General features: G+C 47.0%; 1 protein-coding gene across 1 annotated transcript in view; it reads right to left on the reverse strand.

Moving 5' to 3' along the window:
• Window positions 1-19,259, reverse strand: part of LOC138581893 (uncharacterized) — a 109,759-nt gene extending 90,500 nt beyond the window's left edge. Inside the window, exon 1 of the mRNA XM_069652856.1 lies at window positions 18,608-19,259. Within this exon, the coding sequence (XP_069508957.1) occupies window positions 18,608-19,054 (447 nt within the window). The 5' untranslated portion in view covers window positions 19,055-19,259. The remainder of the gene's footprint in view (window positions 1-18,607) is intronic.
• Between the last annotated feature and the right edge of the window lie 6,050 nt (window positions 19,260-25,309).

The following is a 25,309-nucleotide window of genomic DNA, read 5'->3' on the forward strand; positions in this document are numbered from 1 at the left end:
CATTCAAGATCTCAGGCCCTTGAATTACATTGTAGAGGCAGAATACCCCATAGCAGCAAATCCAGCCACCATATTATGTGGAATACCAGCAGAGGCATCACGATTTACCGTTATTGACCTCAAGAACGCTTTTTTCTCGATACCTCTGCACCCAGATTCATAAGATTTGACAAGCTTCACATACAGAAATACAAAATGGAAACACACCAGGTTACCACAAGGGTACTGCGAGTCACCCTCAATTTTCAATAGAGTAATACAGATGGATCTGGCTAACATTGAAATGGAAAGCACGGTGCTGCAATATGTGGATGACATAATGATCTGCAGCACTACTGAGAAGAGGTGCAGGGATGACTCAATAAAAATGCTGACGGTGCTGGCTGAGAAGGGGTATAAGGTTGACAAGGAAAAGTTACAGTACTGCCAGGAACAGTCTCACATTTCATTGTCTCACATTGCGACTCAGCAGTAATGAAAGCAGTACTGACTCAGAAAACTAGCATGGGACATAAGCCAATAGCTTTCTACAGCGGTCACTTAGACCCTGTTATGTTAGGTCACTTCCGTTGCGAACAAGGACTCGCCGCAGCAGCATTTGCGGTGGAAAAATCATCATCAATAACAATGGGATGCCCCACCACATTATTTGTGGAACATGCACTGTTTGCAATTTTGAACAAGCCTAAGAGCACACTGACCACACAGGGGGCGTCAGGTTATGAAATACTGCTATCTAGACCAGAATTGACAATTGTAAGATGCAGCAATGTAAACCCAGCCAGATTCATAGCAGAAGTTATTGAAGAAGGTGATTATGCCCACGATTGCACACAGGCTATCGATATGTACTCAAATACAAGGAAGGTGGAGCAGGATGCACTTAAAGGGGGAGTGATAATGTACATTGACGGGTCATCAACGATAGATCAGAGCGATGGGATAAGGAGAACAGGGGCAGCAGTGGTTAAAATAATGGAAGACTTGATGTATGTCCCAGTAAAATGCGTGCGATTACCACAGCATTATTCGGCTCAGGCAGCAGAATGGTTGCGCTAATTTTGGCACTAAAGGAAGGTTTCGATAAAAGAGTTACTATATACTCTGACAATGCATATGTAACATCAACGGTGCACTCCGGATTAATAAGATGGCAGAGAAGGGGGTTTAGAAGAGCTGATGACACCCCGGTACAACATACCCTCTTGCTAGCAGAATTGATTGAAGTAATTAACAACCCCCAGGAGGTAGCTTTGGTTAAATGTCAAGCACACACTAATGGAGATGACCCTATCTCGCAAGGTAACGCAACAGCAGACGCACATGCCAAGCATGCTGCATATTTTGGCGAAATGTGGACCCCCCCAGAATTAGAGAAAGGGAGGGGGAGGACAATGGCAAGACAGATGTTGATAAAGGATGGGTATTCTCATCTCCCTGAAACACAGATAATGGAGTTGCAGGCAACTGCACCAATGGCAGAAAAAGAACTGTGGGTAAAGAGAGGGTGTACGATGTCTCCGACAGGCGCACTGTGACGTCAAAACAATGCTGGAAAGGTAGTAATGCCACTGGCACTGTTGAACACCGCCCTGGTCCAGCTTCATCATCCAGCGCATACAGGAAAAGAAGTAATTGCAGCACAAATTAGGGAAGCTTGGTTCTGCCCCGAGTTAAATTCACATGTCACTAATTTTATCAGCAAAGGCCTCACATGCCAACAGTTTACGGCCGGTCACATGCTGCAAGTGATAAAAGGTACTATACCCCGGCCAGTAGGACCCTTCCTACACCTTCACATTGACTACGTTGATATGATCAATGTATGTCAAGGATATAGGTATATGATTGTAGTGGTATGTCCGTTTTCAAGGTGGGTGGAGGCCGGACCCTGCTCACACGCGGATACGTTCAGAGCGGCTAAATTTCTAGTAAGAGAAGTCTTCCCCAGGTGGGGTGTTTGCGAAGTGTTGCGGTCAGACAACGGCCCACACTTTGCAAATGAGATGTTTGAGCACATCACATCTCTGCTGGGTATCAAACATAAATTTGCATGTGCATATCATCCACAGGCCAGCGATGTATGTGAACGCCTGAATGGCCTATTAAAAGAGGAAATAGCAAAAATACAGCAGGCAACTAAAAAGAGCTGGTTATATTGCCTCCCGCTGGCTCTATTTGAACTGAGGAAAAGACCAGGGTCTGATCACCACCTCACTGCCCACGAGGTGGTGACCGGACATCAAATGCGCCTTCCTTTAACGCCAACATCAAGGGCCTTTACAGACCAGAATAACACTGCAAATGTTTTCGGTGATGAAATGTATCAATATGTGTCTTCCTTGATTACTAGTGTTGCCTTTGTATCTCAACAGCACTGAACAAGAAGACACCAACGAAGAACAAGAAAAGAAAGACCTACGCACAGTTGCAGAGGGAGATTACGTGCTCCTCCGCAACTTCAATAGGAAGTGGAACAGCCCACCCTTTACCGGGCCCCACTTGGTTGAGGCAGTGGCTCCCAGAGCAGTAAAACTGAAAGACAAACGCGCCTGGAATCACCTACACGACGTAAAGATCTACAAAGGTCAGACCCACCCTAGCGTTGACGACAGGACCGTTAAAAGTGCAGCAACATCGGCCACAGGCAACAATACAGCTGCCGCAGCAAAAGACAATTGTGTCACTGCCCCTGACCACTGCCCAGTAACAGACTGTGCCATAGACTGTGGACACTTGCCCATAGCCCACCCAATGGTCACAAGATCACAGGATAAAATAAGCACCGCCCCCGCCCCACGAAGCACCGCCCTACATGAATAAAGAACGTTGCAGAAATATGTGAAGAATTACACCACACTGTGTAGACACGTGCATGTTCTCTTCTCTTTTCTCGCACATGCAGGTACCGCATATCGTTGTATTGTTTAAAAGAAGTTGTTACTAACAGCGTGCTCTGCCCAGAAGTAGATGCTGCCCACAGATGATAACAACCCTGAGGTCCTATCACACCAATTTGTATATCATATAAGGAGGCCAAAGTACCTGAAAAAGAGGAGGGTACGCGTATATTACACTGCATTTGTTTTGGCCATAGAACAATCATTTCCCCATCTCCACGAGAACTTGCCGGCTCTAAGAGATAGGTCACTAAGATTAGCGTGGGAACAGCTATTCGCCTGGGCATTCAACGATCATCTGATGGGGAGAGCTTAAATAACACTAACAATAATAACAAGCACCTTAAGAACTTTCAGGCGGGCATCTTTAACGTCGAAAGAATAAGCTGCCCGACCGCAGCAAGGTAAGAGCAAAAATGCCAGTGATGATAGCTCTTGTAATAAAATTGATAGGTGTGTTGGTGATCACTGGTTTATTGGCTGCCTCTGTATGACAGAATAAATATTCTTCAAATTTTATGGCTGCACCATAAACTAACCTACCCCCTCCCACGGCTGCAACAGGTATGACATCAGGTGGTACTAGCAGCACTAAAAGTAAGGAAAGTAGAGTTAAACGCAGCACATATACTGACAATAAAGGTATCGATAACTACAAAACAGATTCAGCACACGTTTCAAACAACCTGCACATGACCCAAATTGGTAAGCAGACAACTGAAGACAACTGCTATGTGTGCTCATTGATCCCATACGCCATGAGCGCATCAAGGACATTTGTTGCCACGGAGATACAGGAAAAAACAGTACGATGTATAATATACCTGGCACTATTTCAAACGAGGGGGCGATTCCAAGGAACGGTGGTGAGACTTCAGTGGAAAACAAGGGACACGTACCCATACGAAAATAATTTCCTCAAGACATATTTGAGCTACCATAAAAGCAGTTCATATGCTGACGCATTCAGATACATGACGGATGGCCCCGAAAAAGGAGAAACGAAGAAAGTAACGCTAGAATATCAGCCGTGTGATTGGTACGCCACTGAAGTTCCTGGTGTACAAGGATGTTGGGAAAGACCACTGATAACAACAACTGGGAAAATATATATGAACAATGAATGGGAAATTGGAGTGGTTGGGAGCAACATGATAACAAGAGAAAATATTACCACTATACAGGAGCACAACGACAGATGTTGGACGACATGGGGTAAATATGTACCCATGCTGACGTGGATGGAGAAAGACGAAGACCCAATTAGCATACTACCACTGACTGCACCTAAATTATGCTACCAACACAAAGGAGATGTGGATGTGGGATACAACACCAACTGTGGAAGTGTATTGCAGCTACCTGAGGGGGGGTGCTGGAACGGCAGTTATAATGGACCACTATTGGGCCTGCGGCGATAAGGCATACCACACTCTGCCTCCATTATGCAATGGAATATGTACCATGGTACACATCAACGTGCCATCACTGGTGGTGCCTCAAAAACATATTAACATGAAAAACTTCCCCAAAATGGACGGGGGGAACAACAGGAGGAAAAGGTATACAGAAAAACATGAAGAAGAAAAGAATAACAACAATAACATTTTGCCAAGAATGAAAAGACAAGGAGAACCCCTGACCGGAAACTACCTATGGGGAAGATCGGAAACAGCACTCACCTCCATTCCACCTGAACACAGATTATTTAGCAGGGCTGCAATGTTCTTCTCATCAATAATACACCCAGGGATACAAGCATATGCAAACGCAAAATGGCTGCAGATCACCCGGTGGGAACTGATGATGACAATTAATTCAACGGTAAATGGATTCAACGCCATAAAAGAAGAACTGCGAGCGGTGAGAATGGTAGCACTACAAAACAGATATGTGCTGGATCTACTCACGGCCATGGAAGGAGGAGTTTGTGCAAAAATTGGACAATCATGCTGCACTTTTATACCGGCCAACGACGCAGATAGTGGGACACTTACTGAAGCAGTATCACAACTGGCCCAGATGCACTCCAAAATGATGGAAGAAAGTAAAGGAGTTAAGAAGGATACTAGTTGGTTTTCATTTCTATGGTCATGGATGCCGTCGTGGCTGTCTGATGGACTAAAGATTGTAGTTGGATGTATACTAGTAGCAACAGCTGTATTGATTGTAACAAGGTTCTGGAAGGCCAGAAAAGCACGCACCACAGACGAAATGCTGGATATAATTGAAATGCACCCCTTGATGCCGACTGACGATGACCAGCACACTGCCCTGATAATAACAGAAAGAGATAGACTGCATAGACAGATCCTTAACAACCACCTGGATCCACCATCCGTGAAAGTGGAGAACCCAAGAAACCCGAGGAGCTATGTCGGAAGATGGGTATACTGCAAACCAGGGGGTAGCTGTGTTTATATGTACTGGTCGTTCGAAGATCATGTCAACCACTATGGACATTTGGCTGGAATAACTAAGGTTTGGAGAGTGAGAGGAGATAAAGAAAAAGATATGTTTGTGGTCGACAAGTCGACCAGAGGGGGGACTGAAGTGGGAGAATGGGAAACTAAGCTCCTCCCAATCTCATCAAGACCATGGCCTAGAGGATCATGGCCCAGGCACCCCCCACGGGACGAGTTCGTCCATCAACCAGACGACAAAATACCCTGGTTCAGGAACATAAGAATATGCCCACCAGCTTGTCCTACTCAAGCCGACACCTGCGGCATGGATGTGCTTGACTAAGACAAACAGCCACAAGTGTCCACACCATTAGAGGTGCCATAACGACATAGCCAACTGACAAGAACACACGTGCCACCATGCACACTGGTCGCTCACACACCAACCTACACGAAGAACATACTCAGCGCTATGACGTAGATAACTGACACGCTCACTGACGTGCATCGTTGTTATTTTTCACATAGGTTTCCTTTTATAGTAATGCAGAAACGCAAGACGCCTGAAGAGCTCGTGCATATGCTTGCTGACGCTTCTCCCGCCACCCATGAATATGATGACGTCATCATATAGATCTAATAACGCTTGTGACGCCCTGTCAACACGAGACCCCCATACCCTGGACGATGCACCGCCACTTATGAAGTAGGCCCGAGTAGGCCGCAAGCAAGAGTCCCAGGCAGGAGCCTCGCCATGGAAAACCTCTCTGAACACGAGTACAAGTGCTGAACATGCAGAACAAGCCCCCAACAAGAGCTCACAGCCAAGGCCACGATGTTGCAAACTGACATGCCGCAAGCCCAGCGCCAAGGTTACACCTGTTGAACACTAAGCCCACAGAGACAAAATACAAATGTAATGCTCATATTTCTGCTCCAGCTACGGTCTCTTGACACGTGACCAAGCCGATCTGACAAGGTGCCAGATCCACAAGACGGCAAGTCGCCTGGGTCCCACGTCTGGGACACAGGTTGCAACAACAAAGCGGCAAGATAGATACCTACGACGATGGGAACGAACTGCTCACAGAACCAAGAGCAGACATGTCCATTGTCCGCACAAACACATAGTTGCACATTGTTGCTAATGACAGGTACACCACGAGCTGGGAAGGATGATGGTCCCAGGCTTGGGGGCTCAAGGGAGAACCAATCAGAACACAGGGAGGCTCATCACTGACGCCATTAGTACTAGCCAGTCACCAAGAGTTCCCTTGCAACGAATTGTAAGTAACAATTATTAGGGACAACCCAAGTGTACCACCTGATCCATCCTTATCCACTAATATCCTTCTCAATATGTACCCTATACTAACCCTACCACTTGAGGAACCAATCCTGAGTGACAATAGGTTTTTTGCTAACTTTCCCAGGTGAAGCAGATAGCGTGTCATACTGTAATAAAAAGGGCCTGTGAGCCCGCTAAGAGTGAGAGGGTCTGGTCGGACGCGTACGATCTGAGACTTATCCCTGCCGTTGTTCCAATAAACAGCAGAACCACCTTGCTCCTTGTGTGTGTCTCATACTCCTTTGGGGAACACGGGAGGAGTTGGGGCCTCCCAGCCCGGAGGTCTACGGACGGCTCTACCGGCCCCGGGATAATCACCCCGACATACTGGAAGAGGTTCCCTGAGCAGATCTTTGCACTTTTTAAGTATATGGATGTCATTAGAACAAGCACAAATTAATTTTGGCGGGTTTGCATGGCTACAAAATGACTAAGAATTCAGGTCACGATTGGCAGACAATGGGGGAGAAGAATTGGGAGAGATTGACACAGAGTTATGACTGCAATGGAAGACCTCCGGTCAGTGGCGGGCATGCATATGGCTACGGGGGCCACCTGTGCTGCTTGTGCCCTCTCAGTCACATCCCATCCAGAGAGGGATGGGCGGTGAACAATGAGGAGGTTTGGAAAATGAAGGAGTATGTTGGGCGTGCAGCAGAGAAGCATATATCCACGCAGCTTGTAAATACAAACACAAATGCACCAAATGCTGTGGCCGGTATCCACTTCAATAAAAGAGCATATGCTCATGATAGAGGAGAAGTTGGGGAAAGAAGTGGGGAAGTGAGGGCGGCGGGTCCATTCCACAGAGTACAAATACCAGACTTAATAATATCACCAAAGGGCACTGAACCAAGAAGGAAAAGGGGACATTTAGAATGATACATCGCCTGTCCTGGCCGGAAGCGGTGTCCATTAATAACGTAATTGACCGCACAGTGTGTGCCACGGCATACTTAAATGTGGTCAATGTAATTGCACTGATTAGAAAGTGCGGGGTTGGGGCAATGATGGCAAATGTGACAAGTTGGTGCCAGTATACCCAGACGATTTCCAGCTTTCTGGGGATTCAGTTTGAAGGAAAAATATACGTTAACAAGGCGCAGCTAATGTGCTATGGCATGCCCTCTCTTTGAGTGCTTCAGCACATTAGCAGATTGGGTTTTCAAGCAGTGCACTGGGTCACAGCAGACAGAGCACTGGGTCACAGCAGGCAGTGCACTGGGTCACAGCAGGCAGTGCACTGGGTCACAGCAGAGAGTGCACTATCAAGATGATTTATTCATGGTAGGCAGGAATGGAGTATATGTGCCGGGCTGCAGATAGAGCTCAAGTGCCTGGTAGTGGACCTGGGCGTCCCACTGGCACTGGACAAAACAGAAGGGCCAGTGTCAGTACCGATGTTCTCGTGCAAAGGACTGGATTCAGAAAAAAAGGAATCCAGGTTGCCAAAGGAAAAAATACGGAAGTTACGAAGATTGATAACAGTAGTGTAAGCAAAGAACAAATGTGAGGTAAACAAATACAGCTGCTACTGGGACATTTGAACATTGCATGTAGGGTAGTGGTGTTGAGCAGGGCTTTCTGTAGATGAATGGCCCTAGTTTACTGGATGCAAAGTGCTCACACCATGGGATCATGGTGACAGCAAAGATAGGAATGGACCTGTACGTGTGGGAGTGTTTTTGTGGACTGTTACAATGAGATTTCAATGTGTCTGGAAGATAAGGTGATACAATGGCATGTAGAGATGTTTTCAGATGCAACAGGAGCACCTGGCGTTGAAGTATACTGGCAAGGGAGTTGGTGTGCAGCTAAGGGGCCAGTAGAGGGGTTGGCAGAGAAGCAGAGCATTGTTCCTGGTGCAGGTGGCACTGGAGCTGTGGGGGTAGAGGTAGCAGAATTACAGGGTATTGTTCAGAGTTGATAATTCATGCATTGTGTCAGTAATAAACAAGCGGTCTGCCAAAGATCAATGGATGTTTAGGTTACTGAGAAGGTTAGCCCTCTTCTGTCTGACAGGTAACATTGTTTTTAGAGCATGACATAGGCCAGGAGGGGATACCTGTATTGCTGATGCACTATCTCGTTCTCAGTGGTCGAGATTCCATGGGCTAGCTCCAACAGAGGACGTGTTGCCAGCGACATTCCCGAAAGAGCTTTGAGGGACCGAAAGAAGGAGATGTTGGAATTATTTGAAAGCTCGCTGGTGGAATACACAAGGGTGTTATATAATTTGGCATGGAAAGAATTTCAGGATGCGAACGGTTGAGAGATGTAAGCGGAATGGGAGAGGAGGGAGGATGTAGTTCAATTTATGATGGGGCTAGTGAAGAGAGGGTTGTCGGCAGTTAAAATTTCAGCTAAACTGTCAAGTTTAGCGTTCTATGGAAAATGGTTTTGAGGATATGAGCCCACATCCAGTGAAATGGGCAGGAGAATGCTGAAAGGATGGGACAGAAAAAGGGGAGTGGGAATAGACAGCCATAGACCGGTTTCAGTGCTTGTGCTGCAAAGATTAATGTTATGTTATTGTGCATTAGCGTCTTATATACCAATGGTATGATCTCAAAGCGCTGTGGGTTGAACGCCCTTGGGGACCGCAGCCCAGGTCAGTGGAGAGAGTAGGGTAGTATATAGTGCTTGGGTGCACTCAGTATGTGTGCAGCCAGTGTGGATTGCAGAGTAAGTGGCTGCATTCTAATGCTACGTGCAGTGCGGTGGCTGTGGGAGATCAGTGGAATTTGTGCAGCAAGGAAATTGGTGTCTGAGTCTGCATTCTGACAGCAGTGGAGCATGTGAAAGAGATTATGTGTGCAGGCCGATTTCTTCGTGGGATATAACTAGGATCTTATGAGTGTTGAGATGTTCATGGAGTAGTGTAGGTATGAGCGGAGCTAGGCCAAAATAGATTGAGGTGTATAACTGCGTTCTATTGTTTGTTGGTGTAAAGGAGAGAGTGAGCATATCGGTATGAGTGAGTGTGCTTAATGGTAAGAGACCCCTGTTCCTGGTTACTTTCCAGAGCCTGCTAAGCTGACCGTGTCTGTCCTGATGGTTCAGTTTAATAGGGCTCTGAGAGAAATTCCCTGAGTAGTGTGGAGTGAGTTGTGATTACCCGGTTTGAGGGTCCTTGTTTCAGAAGCTCGGTTGTAGGTGCGCGAGGGCCCATTTTTCTGGTCCCTGGTCAATTGTGTATAGTGGGTGGACGGGTATTCCTGACACATTTATAGTTTCAGTTGTGGAATTATATTGGGTCAACGTTGCCCCTGTCCCTTTCGAGAGCAGGAGTGCTAGAGAGCTGACTGGTTGGAGGACATAGTGCATGTTCTTGGAGGGTAAGAGCAAGACCAAACCAAGCATAGTTGCTATCGCGCCTTGGTGAGGGATTACATGGCATTATTGCTAGGTAGGCCAGGGTACCCTGACCTGATGAGATACTGCCTTGTGTACCCAATGGGTGAGATGATCCGGCCCAATCATAATGTTTGAACATAAGTGATATTAGGCTCTGCAATAGTGGTTCTGAGTGTTACTTCTGAGACAGGTCAGCTTGACATAGGTTAACAAGAAGAAGCCCAATCGTATTTGACTGGCAGAGGAGCTATTGCGCTCTGGGATTATAGTTATGTACAGTAGCTTGCGGATAAGTTGGTACGACAGTGGTTGGCATCTCCTGGAGTGATAGCGTTGTGCTTACTTAATGATAATGATAATGATGTGTTATTTATATAGCGCCTTAAAAGCGATCCTTAATCATTTACGCTTCTGCAATGTTTTGCTCACATTTCATCCCACTTAGAAAACTTCCCCCAGCCCAGCATCTTTTACTCAGCATGTGGCATGTGTTTGAGAGCCCTCCTGTGTGGTGAGCAATGGGCACTCTTCCTGTTGCTATGCCCACGTGGACTGAGCTGCAGGGAGAGCTGTAGACTGGCCAACAGGCTGGTGGTGCCTCTTTCCTGGGATTCCTTGTGTGGTGTTGTGCGCTTGCTACGCATGCGGCCTGTAGTGTTTACCTTGGGTTCAGCGTTCTTGCGTTTGCTGAATGCGGAGGACTAATCCTATCTCGGGTGTGCACCTTCTGTGTATACCAGGGTTCGAGCATGAAGGACAACTCTATTCAGGCGACTTGTATTACCTGTTGCCTGCAGTACGTGCCCGCCCTGCTCTTTACTCCACGTGCTATGCTCCAACGTGACACTTTCTCTGACTGGTGCAATATATTCAAGCACTAACGGGTCTCTTGAGTGAGCGTTATTCTCCTACACCAGCCCCACGTCCTCTTCTGCTGTGCCTGCTAGCAATAGACAGAGAAATTGATTTGTGTTCAAACATTAAAATAGTTTATAACATCTTTTGTGCGTGGGCCCAGGCCCTGCCATTACTGGCAAATCCAGATGATTATCACAGTCCTTTAAAACAGATTCCTTCTGTGTACCCCTGAGCTAACCATACGAACCAGCACAATAGCCCTTGGCTTCAGTGTTGGAAGGGGGCATGCTAGAATCTGCTTGGGCAAACTGGAATCTGCCGCTGTGCTAAATAGGGTTATCAGATGTATCCCTTGCTGTGCCAAAGTGAGCACTCTTCATTCTATCCTTACTAAGCACACAGGCATTTATTTTGCATTTTTTAAGCGCTCACACAACCCGCGGGCATCGAGGCGCTGTTACAGGAATTGTTTGTTTTTTAGTTGCGTAATTGTTTTTTGTCTTAGTTGCGTATTTATAATGCACCTAAACACCCAGTGGTTTCTAGGCGCGGACCCGGGGGATCGAACCTGTGTTGCTTCATGTCGTCTTGCTTCCAAGGCGAACACATTGCCGCTGAGCTATCCTCCCAGGACATGTACTTAATCTATTTACTTTATCTAAGTAATCTAACTAGCCATACTGGAGTCCCCATTTACTATGCTAACTGGACATGCTGGAGACTGCCCTAACTTTGCAAACTCAAACTACATCTGTAATTATAATTGTTCTTTTATAACGCTCTTAATACCAGCGATAGATTTCTAAATGCAGGATCGGGATTTGAACGTGTGTTGCACTGCAAAGGCGTTGATCCTGAGCTATCCTTCTTCACCGATATATAAGAGTCATGCATCAAGTAAGTTAACTGCTCCAAGCATACATTTCCGAGGCTGGCAACCATCACCCCTTCTTGTGTGCTCACTGCATATACCAGAATGCGCCCTTACTGTGCCACCTGCCTGTACTTTGCTAACTGGACATATGCAATCTAGCTTGACTGCTGGCTGTAAATGTGCATACTGGAATCTCCCATCACTGCGCTAAATGGGCATACTGAACGAGCACCCACTGAGCTATATGGACACCTGGAATCCAACACTTCTGAACTTCTGTACTAGCTAAGCGCGCTAAAATAAGTGGGCACAATGGGAGCCGGCACTGTTGATAGCAAGACCTGCCTATGGGGTGAGCACCTGGGTGTTTCATAAACCCTTTGAAATGTGTGAGTACCTGGGCTTTTACTGGCAATAATGCACCTATTATACCAACACCTGGCATATGATGTGGGTGCCACAGTATATCATGCCAGTATTTGCTGCATTCACTTCCACCTTCATTCCCCCTCACGCCCTACCTCAGATTCTACCTCTGAATCTGCGCTCAGCAACCTCCACCTGTCCAACACCAAAACTCTTGACATTCTTGCCACAGTCATGAGGATACGCCTGAAATCTGCCTCTAACCATAAAACCTGGTACCACTCTGAACTTGCGGCCCTGAAACGAAAGTGCAGGGTGGCAGAACAGAAGTGGTAACCTCATGCTCATTGTTAGGAAAGATTCCCATTTATGTGTAATTTTACCTCCAGTTGTGTACCTCCCAACATTTTGCTGTTGTCTGACAAGCCTAGCCTGACTTTTGCCAGTGGAGCACAGCCTTCTGCTGGACTCCCTTGGCTTTCGCTCACTTTATTATGTGGAAGCTGACATGCCCTTAAAGACAATCAGTACTGGGAGACTTTGTTTCCCTTAGTACTTTCCAATGTTGCAACTTTTCTGCACGTGTTTCTGCAACATGTTACCAGTGCACAATGTACCTTGCAGTACAGTGCGCTGGGGTCTTACTCTCGTTTTCAAAGGCCCTAGACTCCCTCAAAGGATTTTTTGGTAGAAGTGCAGATGTGCTTTGGACAGGGCTGGTGGCATTTATGTTTTCACAAATTTTTAACCTTTTCTTGCCATGCAAACCGCGTTTACCGTGGTTGGCACAGGAAGGTGACATGGTCCAAAATGGCCATGCTGCGAGGTTCTTTGTCCTGTCATTTGGCCATCTTGTCCCTTTGCCTTCCCCAGGTCGAGCAGACCCGGGTCAGTCCTTATTTGGTCATGCATTTTCCCGCGAAACGCCAATCTTTCGCAGGCTTCTGCATGCCTTGTGTGTGTGCCTCCAGGATGTGGGCTGGTCTGTCTAGTTCCAATACACATCCTGGGTGCCAGAGAGTCTGGTGTGCTGGGAATGACTGGGACCATTGTGGTCTGTGATTGGTCCACGTCTGGCATGCCTGTATGTGAGCAGATTTCCCATTGGGTTTGTTTTGGCGTAAAGGGGATTCTGTATAAGAGAAGGCTCCAAACACCAATGCAAGGTTGATCTCCTGAGTTCTCAATGAACATTGGATAGGACCCAAGTCTCCTAAAACTATGAAACAGAGTCAAAGAACTGCTGTGACCCGTTGGAAGGTTTGACACCCTGAGCCTGCAGTTGTCCTGTAGGACCCCTCTCTTTCCGGATCGAACAGAAGGTCTGCAAAGGTGCTTCGACCAATTAGAATAGTGGGATCAACTATTCGCTGTACCTCTAACTTAACCTGAAGGCGAGCCTAGTAGGAAGTGTTCCTGGGCCAACCAGTGAACTGACCAACTTGCACGGGACCATAGCTCTGGAACCGCCGCCATCTTGAACAGACACTTGAGACTCAGCAGATCGCTAGCTCTTTGTTCATGGCACTCCCACACCAAATTTCGTACACTTGGCATTCCCAGGTCTGGAATAAAGAGAGAGCACCAGAACCCGAGTACACACAGTCACTGTGACCCCTTAGCCCGGGTGATAAACTTCGTGGCTGCACTGCTGCTGTGCCCTCCTTTGACCTGAGATGTTCTGCAGTGAACCTGAGACAATCCCTTCAACAGGAGAGGAGAAATTGTCATTGTCCCGCCACAGAATCATCCCTGAGACTCAGCTGCTGAAAGCCGCAGAGCCGCACAATTGTAGCATTTGAACCTGCAACCGAAGTGGACTCGACTGGTGAAGTTTGGTCCAGAGTGCGCCTGGGGTTGGTGAGTACTTGCAACCCTAACCGGTGGCCCCTAGCGCATCCATCCATTTTTATTCATGAGTGACCCCTGAGGGCCACTCTTCCTTTCTCGAGGTAGCCTGTGCTACCATCCTATTCCCATCTCTTGGAACCTGTTCTGCCCTCTTGGGGAGACCCTCCTTGAATAGTGGGGACTTATTCTCTTCACTGCCTCACCCACCCTCCTGAGCTGCTACAGCCCCTGCAAGCGGCGACCCTGTGTTGCCTCTACCGCATGATCGCATGCACCAGTACCAAACTATATTTTTGAGCGCAATGCTCCACTCTGCCTCTCAGTTAGGGATGATAAAGTGAAGGACTAACTAATAGTATTGACACTGTATGATCCCTTTCTTTACAGATTGTGCACCCTTACTGTGTGCCATCTCTTTTAGGACAGGTTACTGTATATATTGTATAATAGTGTTCTGTTGGTTTGGTTGTTACTACTGTGTTTTACTTCTATATTTGATTTAGAAGGCCTCTAATAAATGTGTATGTATTTTTGATATGTACACCTGACTGGGAGCAATTTGTAGTGTCCTTTACTGTGTGTGCTCATTGTGGGTTTTCGGTCACCCTCACCCCTCCTGATACCTAGTCTTGACCACTGCTGATGCTACCTTGATTGGTCTGGCTTGTCCAAAAGGTTACCCTGTTCCAAGAAACTAGGCTGGTCTTCTGAACCTCTGCCCACCAGGTCAGAGTTCAGAGGTCCATCTTTACACTCATCCTCTGACAGACTGGCCTGCCGCCTTCTTCAAAGTCAATACAGACTCTCCATCCGTGTCAAACAAAGATCCCACATACAGGCATGGGTTTCCAGTGCATCCAACAACACGGCTGAACTTTTTTTTCAAGATCTGCAGGGAACTAGCCAACCCTTCTGTAGTCTCCTCCTCCCCTTCTCCTCCCAGACCCTCTGCAATGCACTGGCCACAAACTTCGACATCAAAACTTGGTACATCCTGAACACCATGGCTACCCACCCTCCCAACCCATCCTACACCCCCTTGCCTCCTTTGGCCCCTCACCCTCCTCATTCCTCCTGAAGTTCTCTTCTAAACAGTACAAAATGTAACACAACCACGCTGCGCAATTCGATGTATGATTAGGTGATCAGTGTGGAATGCAGGTCTATCATCTTCTGCTTTTCAGCAAGCGTGAGATGATAGACCTGCATTCCACACTGGCTGTGTTATTTCGAGCATTGAGATGCTTATCGCACAATAGTGGCATGAAGTACACCAATTAGCTTGTAACTCCATTAAGTGGGTTTCACAAGAATATTCACAGCCTGGAAGAAGACGTGTGGTCGAAACACGTGTCGGCTGTATTCATTATATTAAATCTAATCACCTAATCATACATGTAATTGCGCAACGTGGTTGTGTTACTTCTTATACTTTTTCTTGGACGCCTTGGGCAAAGGATCCTACACAACTACCCGCAGCAGCTACACTTTCTTATAATTTTGTCCTGAAATGTATAGATACCTGATTCTTATAAAATATCCATTGCCATGAAAAGCACTTAGGGTTCCAGTCTTTTGCCCCGTAAGGTTTTTCTCTCTTCTAAATAGGTGTCCCTTTGCTCATCCAGGACCATCAAGGATAACATTGTCTCTCTTGCCCCCGCACTTGCGGATTTCTGCAATGACTCTTTTGTCACTGGATCTTTCCCCTCCTGCCTTAAGCACTCCCTTGTGCACCCACTCCTTAAAAAACCTTCAGAAGACTCTATCTCCCCTGCCAACTTCCGCTCTATTTCCATCACCCCCTTCCTGGGGAAGCTGCTGCAGAAGCTGGCATTGCCCCAGCTTAACTCACTCACCAAACTTATTGGTGGTCTCCATGACCATCAATCTGGATTCCAAGCATCCAGAGGCATGGAAACTGCTCTCCTGAACACCCGTGAAGAACTGGTCACATCCCTGGACTCCAACTCCCCAGCTGTCCTCATCCTTCTCGATCTCTCCTCTGCCTTTGACACAGTCGACCATTCCATCCTCATCACAGGATCCACGATACCCTTTGCATCTCAGAATGGGCACTGGACTGGCTGACATCCTTTCTAACTGACCACTCTTCCCAAGTCATCCTGGACACCTTCTCTGCTACTTCCTTCTCCATCTGTGGTGTCCCCAGGGTTCTATCCTCTCTCCTTGGCTCTTTAACATCTATCTTGCTTAGCTTGCACGCCTCATCTCCTCCTTCTCCTCCAACTTCCAGTGTTACACAGATGACACACAGTTCTTTTTCAAACTTCCTGCTGGCCCTCTTGCACCCTCCATCATCCCTGACTGCCTTTCTGCCATCCAGTCCTGGTGCACCGCCAACGATATCTGCCTCAACGCCAGCAAAACTGAGATCCTTCCCATCGAGTCCCCTGCTCCCTCCTTCTTCCCTTCACTCTGGCCTTCCTCCTTGGGCTCTCCCCCTGATCCTTCTTCTGAAGCGAGAAACCTTGGGATCATCTTTGACTCCTCTCTCTCCTCCCTCCCTCACACTCAGGACATCGCCAGGAAGTCCCACTTTCAGCTCTTCCTTTTCAAAGGAATTCTCCCTTTTCTCACTTTCCCCCAGAGGCTCAATGTTACCCGAGCCCTGGTTCTCTCTAGGCTTGACTATTGCAATAGCCTCCTCTTGAATTTACGTTCTTTCACTCTGCGACCACTCCAGCTAATCCAGAATCGGGCAGCGAGACTGATCCTTGGCCTCAAGCCCAGGGACCGCATCTCTCCTGCCCTAAAAAGTCTTCACTGGCTCCCGGTTGCTGCACGCATTAAATTCAAATCCCTCTGCATCAACCACAAGGCTGTCTGGGCCCAGGGACCACACTATCTTCAACAATATCTCACTAAATACCCTCCCTCTAGACCACTATGTTCCTCTGGCACCAACTCTTTGTGTGTGAAGCGTTTTGCTAAACAGGGGGTAGGTGGTTGTTAGCTTTCCTCAGCTGGCTCCCTCCTATGGAACAGCCGCCCCTGCCTCTTTGCCTTAAGCAGGACTTTCTTAAATTCCGGAAGCACTCCAAGACTTTCCCCTACCTCCTCCTTCCCTTCTTCTCTCCTCTGCAAGCCCCACAGTTGCTGTGATTGGTGCCCGGGGCCCTTCTGCATCCACAGGGCCCATGACCTCCCACACCCAATCGGCCCAGCTCCTGTCTACCTTCAGCACTTGCCTTAGCACACCCCTGCCCTAAAGGTTTGCACTTACACCTAATGTGGCTCCAGGCCGTGCAGCACTCATCAACTAGCACTTAATCTGTGGCCCACCGTCGAACTTGGACTCCCCAGCACTTACCCCCTCTGTCCTTCCCTTGCTGCACTTGCATGTTCTGAATACTCACAAGGCATAGTAGGTTCGTCCTTATGTCCTTTTCCCCTCCAGTGCTCTTATTAAATATTGTTTTTGTAATTTATTGTATTCCCGTGTTCCCTCCTCTTGCACTGTGGGTGCTTTAAAACAGTATTTTACTTGCTGTATAAGCGCCTAACAAGCAAACAATAAATAAATAAATTATCTGATACATTATGATTTCCCAGATAATATGATGGCAGCAGCTGTCAAGTGGCATGACTACCGGAGCATATGATGTCAATGCCTGACAAATGCCTATACAATGCGTACACATCAGCCACAATTGTTGTCTTTCTCAGTACTTATAACAAACTGTGGTGCGAAGGTGAATAAGTGGACTGCAACAAAAAAGTAAACCTACACCACCTTTTGAGTGAGGTTTGGAGGGGGTCTCCTGATCCTCCAGGCGCTCCTTCAGGAGTTCAGGGACATTGTTTGGGGTCTGCATAGTGCACATTTACGTTTTACAGATACATATATAGATCAAGAGTTAGTAGAGGATAACAGGATGGTGTTACGTGAGGGATTTGGATTTAGGCTCAGCCTCGGATGCTCTTTACTATCTGGATACAGGTGCAGTAGAGAGATAACAAGATGGAATTAGGGTTAGGGATGGGATTGGAGCATGGGTTTGGACTTGGGTGGTTCTTACATGAATATAGGTGGGGTAGAGGGATAACAAGATGGAATTAGGGTTCGGGATGAGATTGGAGCATGGGTTTGGACTTGGGTGGTCCTTACATGAATATAGGTGTGGTAGATGGATAACAGGGTGGAATGAGGGTTAGGGATGGGATTGGAGCATGGGTTTGGACTTGGGTGGTCCTTACATGAATATAGGTGTGGTTGATGGATAACAGTATGGAATTAGGGTTAGGGATGGGATTGGTGCATGGGTTTGAACTTGGGTGGTCCTTACATGAATATAGGTGTGGTAGAGAGATAACAGGATGGGATTGGGTTTAGGGATGGGTTTGGACTTGGGTGGTCCTTACATAAATATAGGTGTGGTAGAGGGATAACAGGATGGAATTCGGGTTTGGGATGGGATTGGTGCATGGGGTTGGACTTGGGTGGTCCTTACATGAATATAGGTGTGGTAGAGGGATAACAGAATGGGATTGAGGTTATGTGTGGGGTTAGGGCTTGGGTTTGGCCTCTGATTCCCATTATGTGAATATAGGTGTAGAAGAGGCAGAATGGGTTGGGTATATGGAATTGTGTTTCAGGTTTAGGTTCGGCATTCACACTCCTTACCTGTATATATGTGTAGTAAAGGGAGTACTGGCCAACCCCCTGAGCTGTTGCGGTTGTTGTGGTCTGCTCGTTTATCATGGCGTCTATGATACACTCATCGTACCGCCCATCCAGGAGCAGGATGAGGATCCAGACCGCGGGCAGTGTGCAGGCCCTGAGGAAAGGCAGGCAGCAAGTGCTGAAACAGGATGCCCCACAAGAGTGACTGCCAGGCGGGCAGCAGGGCGAGGAGCCAGCAGCTACCCGCAACCCCAGGACAAACCATGCCAAAGCGGGTGCTAGGAAGTACAAGAGCCCGTAGGCTATTCCGAGAGCCTGACCTTGAGGACACTTAAATTCACCTCCCAGTAGGTCCTCCACCTCGAAGAGTGCCATACTCAGCATAGACATAGTCAGGAGGCTCTTGTTGAGTCGGAATGTCCGGTGGATCACGTGCTTCGGAGGCATAGCGATTGTAGGGCAGCACCCATTGAGAAGGACAGAAGCAGTGACTTTGACAATGGCTGGCACATAAATTCCCTCAGAAAATGCACAAGCGCAGAATTGGTGCAGGTCGCAAAGGTGGCAGCTCACACATGGGGACGCAGTGTGTTAGGCTGCTTGCTGGAACCTGGACACCAGACCGTGCCGTGGAGCCTTTCCTGGCTCCTACGAAGGCGCGAGAGTGAGTGCGCTGTCACTGCAGGCGGAGCAGACTACAGATTACCATTCAAAAGCCAACCAACCGCATTCTTCGCCTCTGGGGCCCGTGTTATATGATAGGAAGGTTCAACATCACCTATGACTAAGGACAGTCCAATATCTCGAGTGCAGACTTTCCCACAGAAAGTAACCGCAAATAGCACGTAACATAAGTGATGACACGAACCAAAGCGAACAATAATGGCGCCTGCACGTCGAGGGCAGATGCATGCGAGTGGAAGAGACGCCCGCTATTTAAAGAGGGGCGACCCAGGCAGCAAAAGGAGACGGGGACGGTGTGCACGTTTGTCTAGCCAAGCACCCCAGGCAGGGTCGCAGTAAGAAGTTGTGTCCATGCTCTTTTGAGGCGCTTTGCTAATAAACGCGCTGCAAGGCCCCAGCTTAATATTTATCGCCAGCCAAGAAAACAAATGGTGAATTCAAATAATAAGCTTATCAAACCTGCCTACTCCATTTCCACGATGACTTCGTGGGTAAAAAACACGTTTACCACAGTGACGCCCAGAAGGAATGACAAGGTTTAATCTCGGTGTTTGCTTTCTCTTCACTGGTGTCAACTTCCAATTTGTGTATGGCTGATCTTTCATAAGTAGCAGTTTGATCAGTGAGAGAGAGAAGCGACCCGATTGACTGGGAGGTCCAGTTCCCTTGGTATGATTTTTTGGAGACTGAGATGTTGTTATTGTCAGGAAACAGAAGACTCAGCAGTCAGTGCCGTTAGGCCCCCTCTTCCCGATGCTACCGAAGCACTATATGGGGCGACATGGCATTCAGGGACCTTTGCTTGCACTGAGTTGTGGGGAATGGATTAGACCCTCCTACCTGTACGGACGTATTTATTGCCGAACTCCAGGGACATTGTTACTGTCAGCTTGCAGACGAGCCACTCTGCATTGTATTAAATAAGGAGTCCCACACACGATGACTGACTTCAGTGCCTTCAATCGGGTAACTGACGACTTCCCGTCCTCGCATGTCATTTCCCCAGAACAGCCCCCTTGCTAGCCCTGCCTCTAACATATCTAGGCCAATGCACTACGTGACACCACCCACTTCAATTAGACTCACATGTTTGATCTTGGTTTGGAACGGCTGTCCGTCCCTTTGCCAGATGGAGTTTCTTCTTGGCGAGATAGGCTCCGGCGACCGGCCGGGGTTTGTTCTTGGCGAGATAGTGTCTGGTGCCCGGATGGGGTTTCTTCGTGGTGAGATAGCTCCGGCGCTTCCCACTCTTCTTCTGCTGCCTCACTGTCTCTGTGATAGGGCTCCTCCGAGTCCTCCATCCGCTAAGCCTTTGCAGCCAAGTATCCCACTTCATTCTCCTCCACGCATTCTTCGAAGTGAGATACGTTTCGCGGGATTGTCCTGAACTCTTCATCCTCTGCCGTGATCAGGGTGCCCTTCGTGATGATTGATTGTAACATAATTGGAGGGAAGCTGGGGTGCAGACGAACTCCCTGCACCTGGCTGGCCTTTCTGCATGCTGCTAGACGTAAGTGGAAAAGTATGATTGGGGTTGATGCCAACCGAATCATAGTGGACCATGTACTCTAGGGTCCTATAGTGAGTACAGCCAATGGGATGTCATACTTTAAGTGACGTTCATAGTGGCCATTTTGAAGGGAGGGCTTAGTTGCCCCACCTGACATTGATTGTCCAATCCCCTCTCCCCATTACCACATACAGATATAGTACCTATGATAAAGTTACCTTCCTATAAACAATCACGTTGCATGTTAGGTTTTTAAGATTGCGCGTCAGTGATAATGGGTTTTTGCTGTAAATACTGTGTTTTTTCTGAAATGAAGTTGGAGTTGGAAGAGAGAGAGAAGATCGAGCAGTTGCTGATGTTCATTGTACTACCCGTTTTATGTACTTGTCATTAAACTGACTCCCTTTGTCAAACTATTGAGTTGTCATAGTTATTTGATGTATGAGTACGAATCAGCATCCCAATCTGAAGGGTACTGCTACTCATCTTAAAGGGCTGTTTGGAGATTCCCAGTCAGAGGGCTGGCTGGAGACCCTCCAGTTCACTTGGTAGCAGAGATTGATGGTTCAATTAGATAAGAGACCCATTGGCCGTCGACATAAGTAACTTCGGGTCCTCAGCAATATCACGAGTCCTTTGCCATCCGGCTGATAGAGCGAGAAGCTCCACGTAGATAGTGGTTAGCTTAATTAAAAACCCTGCAGGTTAGGTGTGAAGGGACCTTTGCTTTCCCCCCAAAACCCCTTCCCACTTCTACGAGCAGCTGATCGAACAAGCGGCACAGAAAGGCGGTAACGAAGGCGGTGATCCAGAGCGTTCAGAGAGGAAAAACATGCGAACGGTGAGTGAAAAAGATTGACTGTTTTGGCCAAAGCTTGCATGCCTTGAAAACAAGTAAAGGGAAAGTAACGGAGGGAGGTGGGACAAAAATAACGTTAGAGTAAGAGTATAACGTAAATGTATATATAAGGGGAAAACTTTGACTCAAGTGTGGCCGAGCAATATAAAGAGATATCGTGAGTGTGGCCGCGATAAGTGTATACGCCCAGTGCCTAGGTTTTAAAGAGCACTAGAAGAAGCCTTCATTTAAAGTCCTGATTGATAGGATGACATAAGAGACCAGAACGATTAAAGACGATCTGAAAGAAATGGCCTTAAATTCCACGTCGGAATACAAATAGGGGCAGGATGTATCTGAGGAAGCAGATGACATGACATTTGTGTGGCCGGCCAGAGTCTGTCTGTCTGTTTTATGTGTTTTAGTTAATCTATGACGTCATAAGGTAAAAAACTTTTTTGAAATAGCATGAAAATTGCACGATTGTAGAGACAAAATGTTGCATGGCATGGATTGATGGTTGTTGTTAACAAAAGTAAAAGTAAAATTATTGTTTGTTCATACTGTTGATTTTGTCGGTGAAACGTTAAGTATAATAAAGTGTTATATGAGGAGAGGATAAACAGGTTAAGCATGGAAGACATTACCCCATTGATACACTTGTGCAAATAGTTGCCGAAGCATGCACCTAAGCTTGAACAGTACAGTACAGAATGGGGTAAAGGGACGGCAAACAAAATATTTATGCCATGGCCCCAAGGAGGATCGCTATCTAAAACGGTGCTGCAGCACATGACAACATACTTACATGCCACATATACGGGAAAAAAGTTAGACAAACGCCTGGCTAGTTTAGAACTTTGGAAGATGTACCGAGAAGAAAAGGAGGAGGAGCCACTGTTAGATTAGATATGGAATATATGCACATAAGGGGGTGAAGAGCCTTCTGCTCCACCCGACCCGCCTGAAACAAGAAGCAAAGCTAGTAAAGACGAAGGATTGTACCCGTTGAGCGAACTTAAAGCAGCCACGGGATATAGCAACCCGTCGTATGAGTCGCCCATGCAAAGTAGTGACGAAAGCCTAGAAAAGGAGAGGGAAAGGGATATTACCTCCAAAGTCCAGAGGGACAACGAGAGACGCGAAAAGTAAAAAGGAGATCAAGAACTAGCAAGTACATCTCTAGGTACGGGAAGAGAGGTAAAAAGATGGAAAGGAGATGAGGATAGAACTGATGAGATAGCATTCACACAGAACAAATGTATGGGAGGTCAGATTTTATTGAAACTCAATGGTAAAGGCATTGAGGATATGAGACAAAGGGGAGAACAAGATGAATTAGAAGGGAAAGAGAAGGAAAAGGAAAAACGATTAAGAGACGAAGGGGTTAGGAAAAAAATTAGGCAGAAACGAGAGCAGATATATCATGACAAGCAGGTCAGAAAACAGGAAAAGGCGGAAGAACAAAGAAAACGTGATCATAAGCAGAGAACAGCTGATGATCAGGAAAGAATAGAACAAAGGAGAATAGAAAAAGGAGAAGAAAATATGGGAAAAGAGAATAAAAAGACAAAGAGATGAGGAAATGCAAAGGGCAAATGAACGAAGAGATGCGAGGAAGCAAGAGGAAGATAGGGTCAGAGAGGAAGCGAGGAAGCGTAGAGAATTTGATGACGATGTAGAACGCAAGCAAAGACAGAGGGCACGGGATCTCAAATATCTGGAAAGAGAGGTTAAAAAACCTGATCCAGTAGTAAACTGGGAAGATATAGAAGAATTCATTCCTGAGTACGAGGCAGTACCAAGCACGTCTAGAGTCAGTCTAGAAGATGAATTCGACACCAGAAGCATTGGAGAGACAATCAAAAGAATATATGATGAGATGGGGCTAGAAAAAATACCCCACGGGAAAGGAGAGGATGAGCGTCTTGAGAGCACTCAGTTGTATGACACTGAGGATGCCTCCCGAAGTAGCAGACATAGAGAGCTGTCTTTGGATAAGCTAAATACAAATGAGGAGGATGACAAAAGGGCACAGACAATATCGACGCAGAAAGAGAAGAATGTGAAGAAAGAGAAGATGAGAGAAGTCGCGAAAGACGCTTCTCAAGGGGAAAGGGAATAAGATGGTTGGATTCTACTGGGTCTGCACCTAAGGCATCAGAGTTAGCCATACAATCAGATTGGCATGAAGGAGTGTCACACGGTCAGAGGGGGGTGTCTCCAACGCTCTATGCGAGCAGGTTAAGGACATTGCCAGGTAGAGAGCGATGCGGGAATATTACCCCTGAGGTAGACAGAAAAATGCTTTGAGAGAGGAAAAGGAGTTTAATGTGTCACAGTTCCCCTTATTAAAAAAAGGAGGAACAAGACCACAATATATATCTTGGCCGCAGATGGATAGAGAAAACCTGAAAAATAAGCTCCCAATGTTGACATCTGGAGCCGTAAAATGGATACATGAGTTAGAAAAAATGACAGGAGGGAACACTTTAGCTATAGGGGATTTAAAGGGTCTTTTAATCACCATACTTGGTGATAGAGCTGATAATGTTTGGACACGTGCAGGTTACCATGGCGTGACTCCAGTTAATACTGCGTGTGACAGAGCGCCGTTTAACAATTGCAGAACCGCGGTATGGCAAGCGCTTCGAGTGCTATACCCAGACACCTCTGATATGGGAGCTATAATGACACGCAAGATGAAGGAGGGAGATGATCCATTGCTTTATAGATGCGTGGGTACTGGAAACGCAGGAATCTTGGGGGAAATCTACACCCATGTTTTACCATATATTATGCCAAGGGCTGCCACAGCAGGTACAGAAGCAGCTCAAGAAATTAGTAGGGATTGAGGATAAGCCATGATCTGAAATACAGCTGACCATCGCGCACTATTGCAGGCTGCTGTAAGAAAAAAAATCGCTAAAAGGATGCTGCACGAAAGGGCGAAGAGGCTAGATTAGTGCACAAAAAAATATCAAAATATGCCATTGAGGGGGCAATGATAACTAATACAGATGGATCAAGTATGCAGAAGGCCAATAACCAAAGACAGTTCGATCAAAGCAATAACAGGTTTTACCCAAGAGGAAGAGGCTTCCGAGGAAGAGGATGGCAGAGTAATCAGGGATGTTTTCAGAGTAATCAGGGAGGTTTTCAAAATATGCAAAGCGGAAACCAGAATATGCAAAATGGGCAAGTAATCAGACCACCGCCAACATGTTGGACGTTTGGGATGGCAGGGCATCTAGCACGCATGTGCAGAAGTCAAGGAATGGTGCAAAATGACCAGTTCACAAGGGGAGGGATGGTGAATCCATCTGCGTTCTCGCAGCAGGGTGGAATGGATTTGTGTAGACTCACACGGTACAGCAGCAAGCGGCAGGAGTACAGCAAAGCTTGCAACCACAGCAGAAGCTGACACATTTTCCACAGGGACAGTCACAGCAATCTCTGATGCAACTGTTACAAAAAACAGGTACAGGACAGGTACTGAATTCTGGAATAGGAGATGCCACTGGTGATGGAGGAAATCCATTCACTCAGTGTGGGACAAGATTATATATGGACTAGGACAGCTCACTGGGAGACCTGATGTGTTCTATCCTATCAGTGACACCGAACCCTCACGAGGAACCAAGGGTAGATGTCTTTATAGGGGATAAGG

Source organism: Ambystoma mexicanum, chromosome 3q, assembly GCF_040938575.1.
Source record: "Ambystoma mexicanum isolate Mex_15411 chromosome 3q, UKY_AmexF1_1, whole genome shotgun sequence".
Classification (NCBI taxonomy): Eukaryota; Metazoa; Chordata; class Amphibia; order Caudata; family Ambystomatidae; genus Ambystoma; species Ambystoma mexicanum.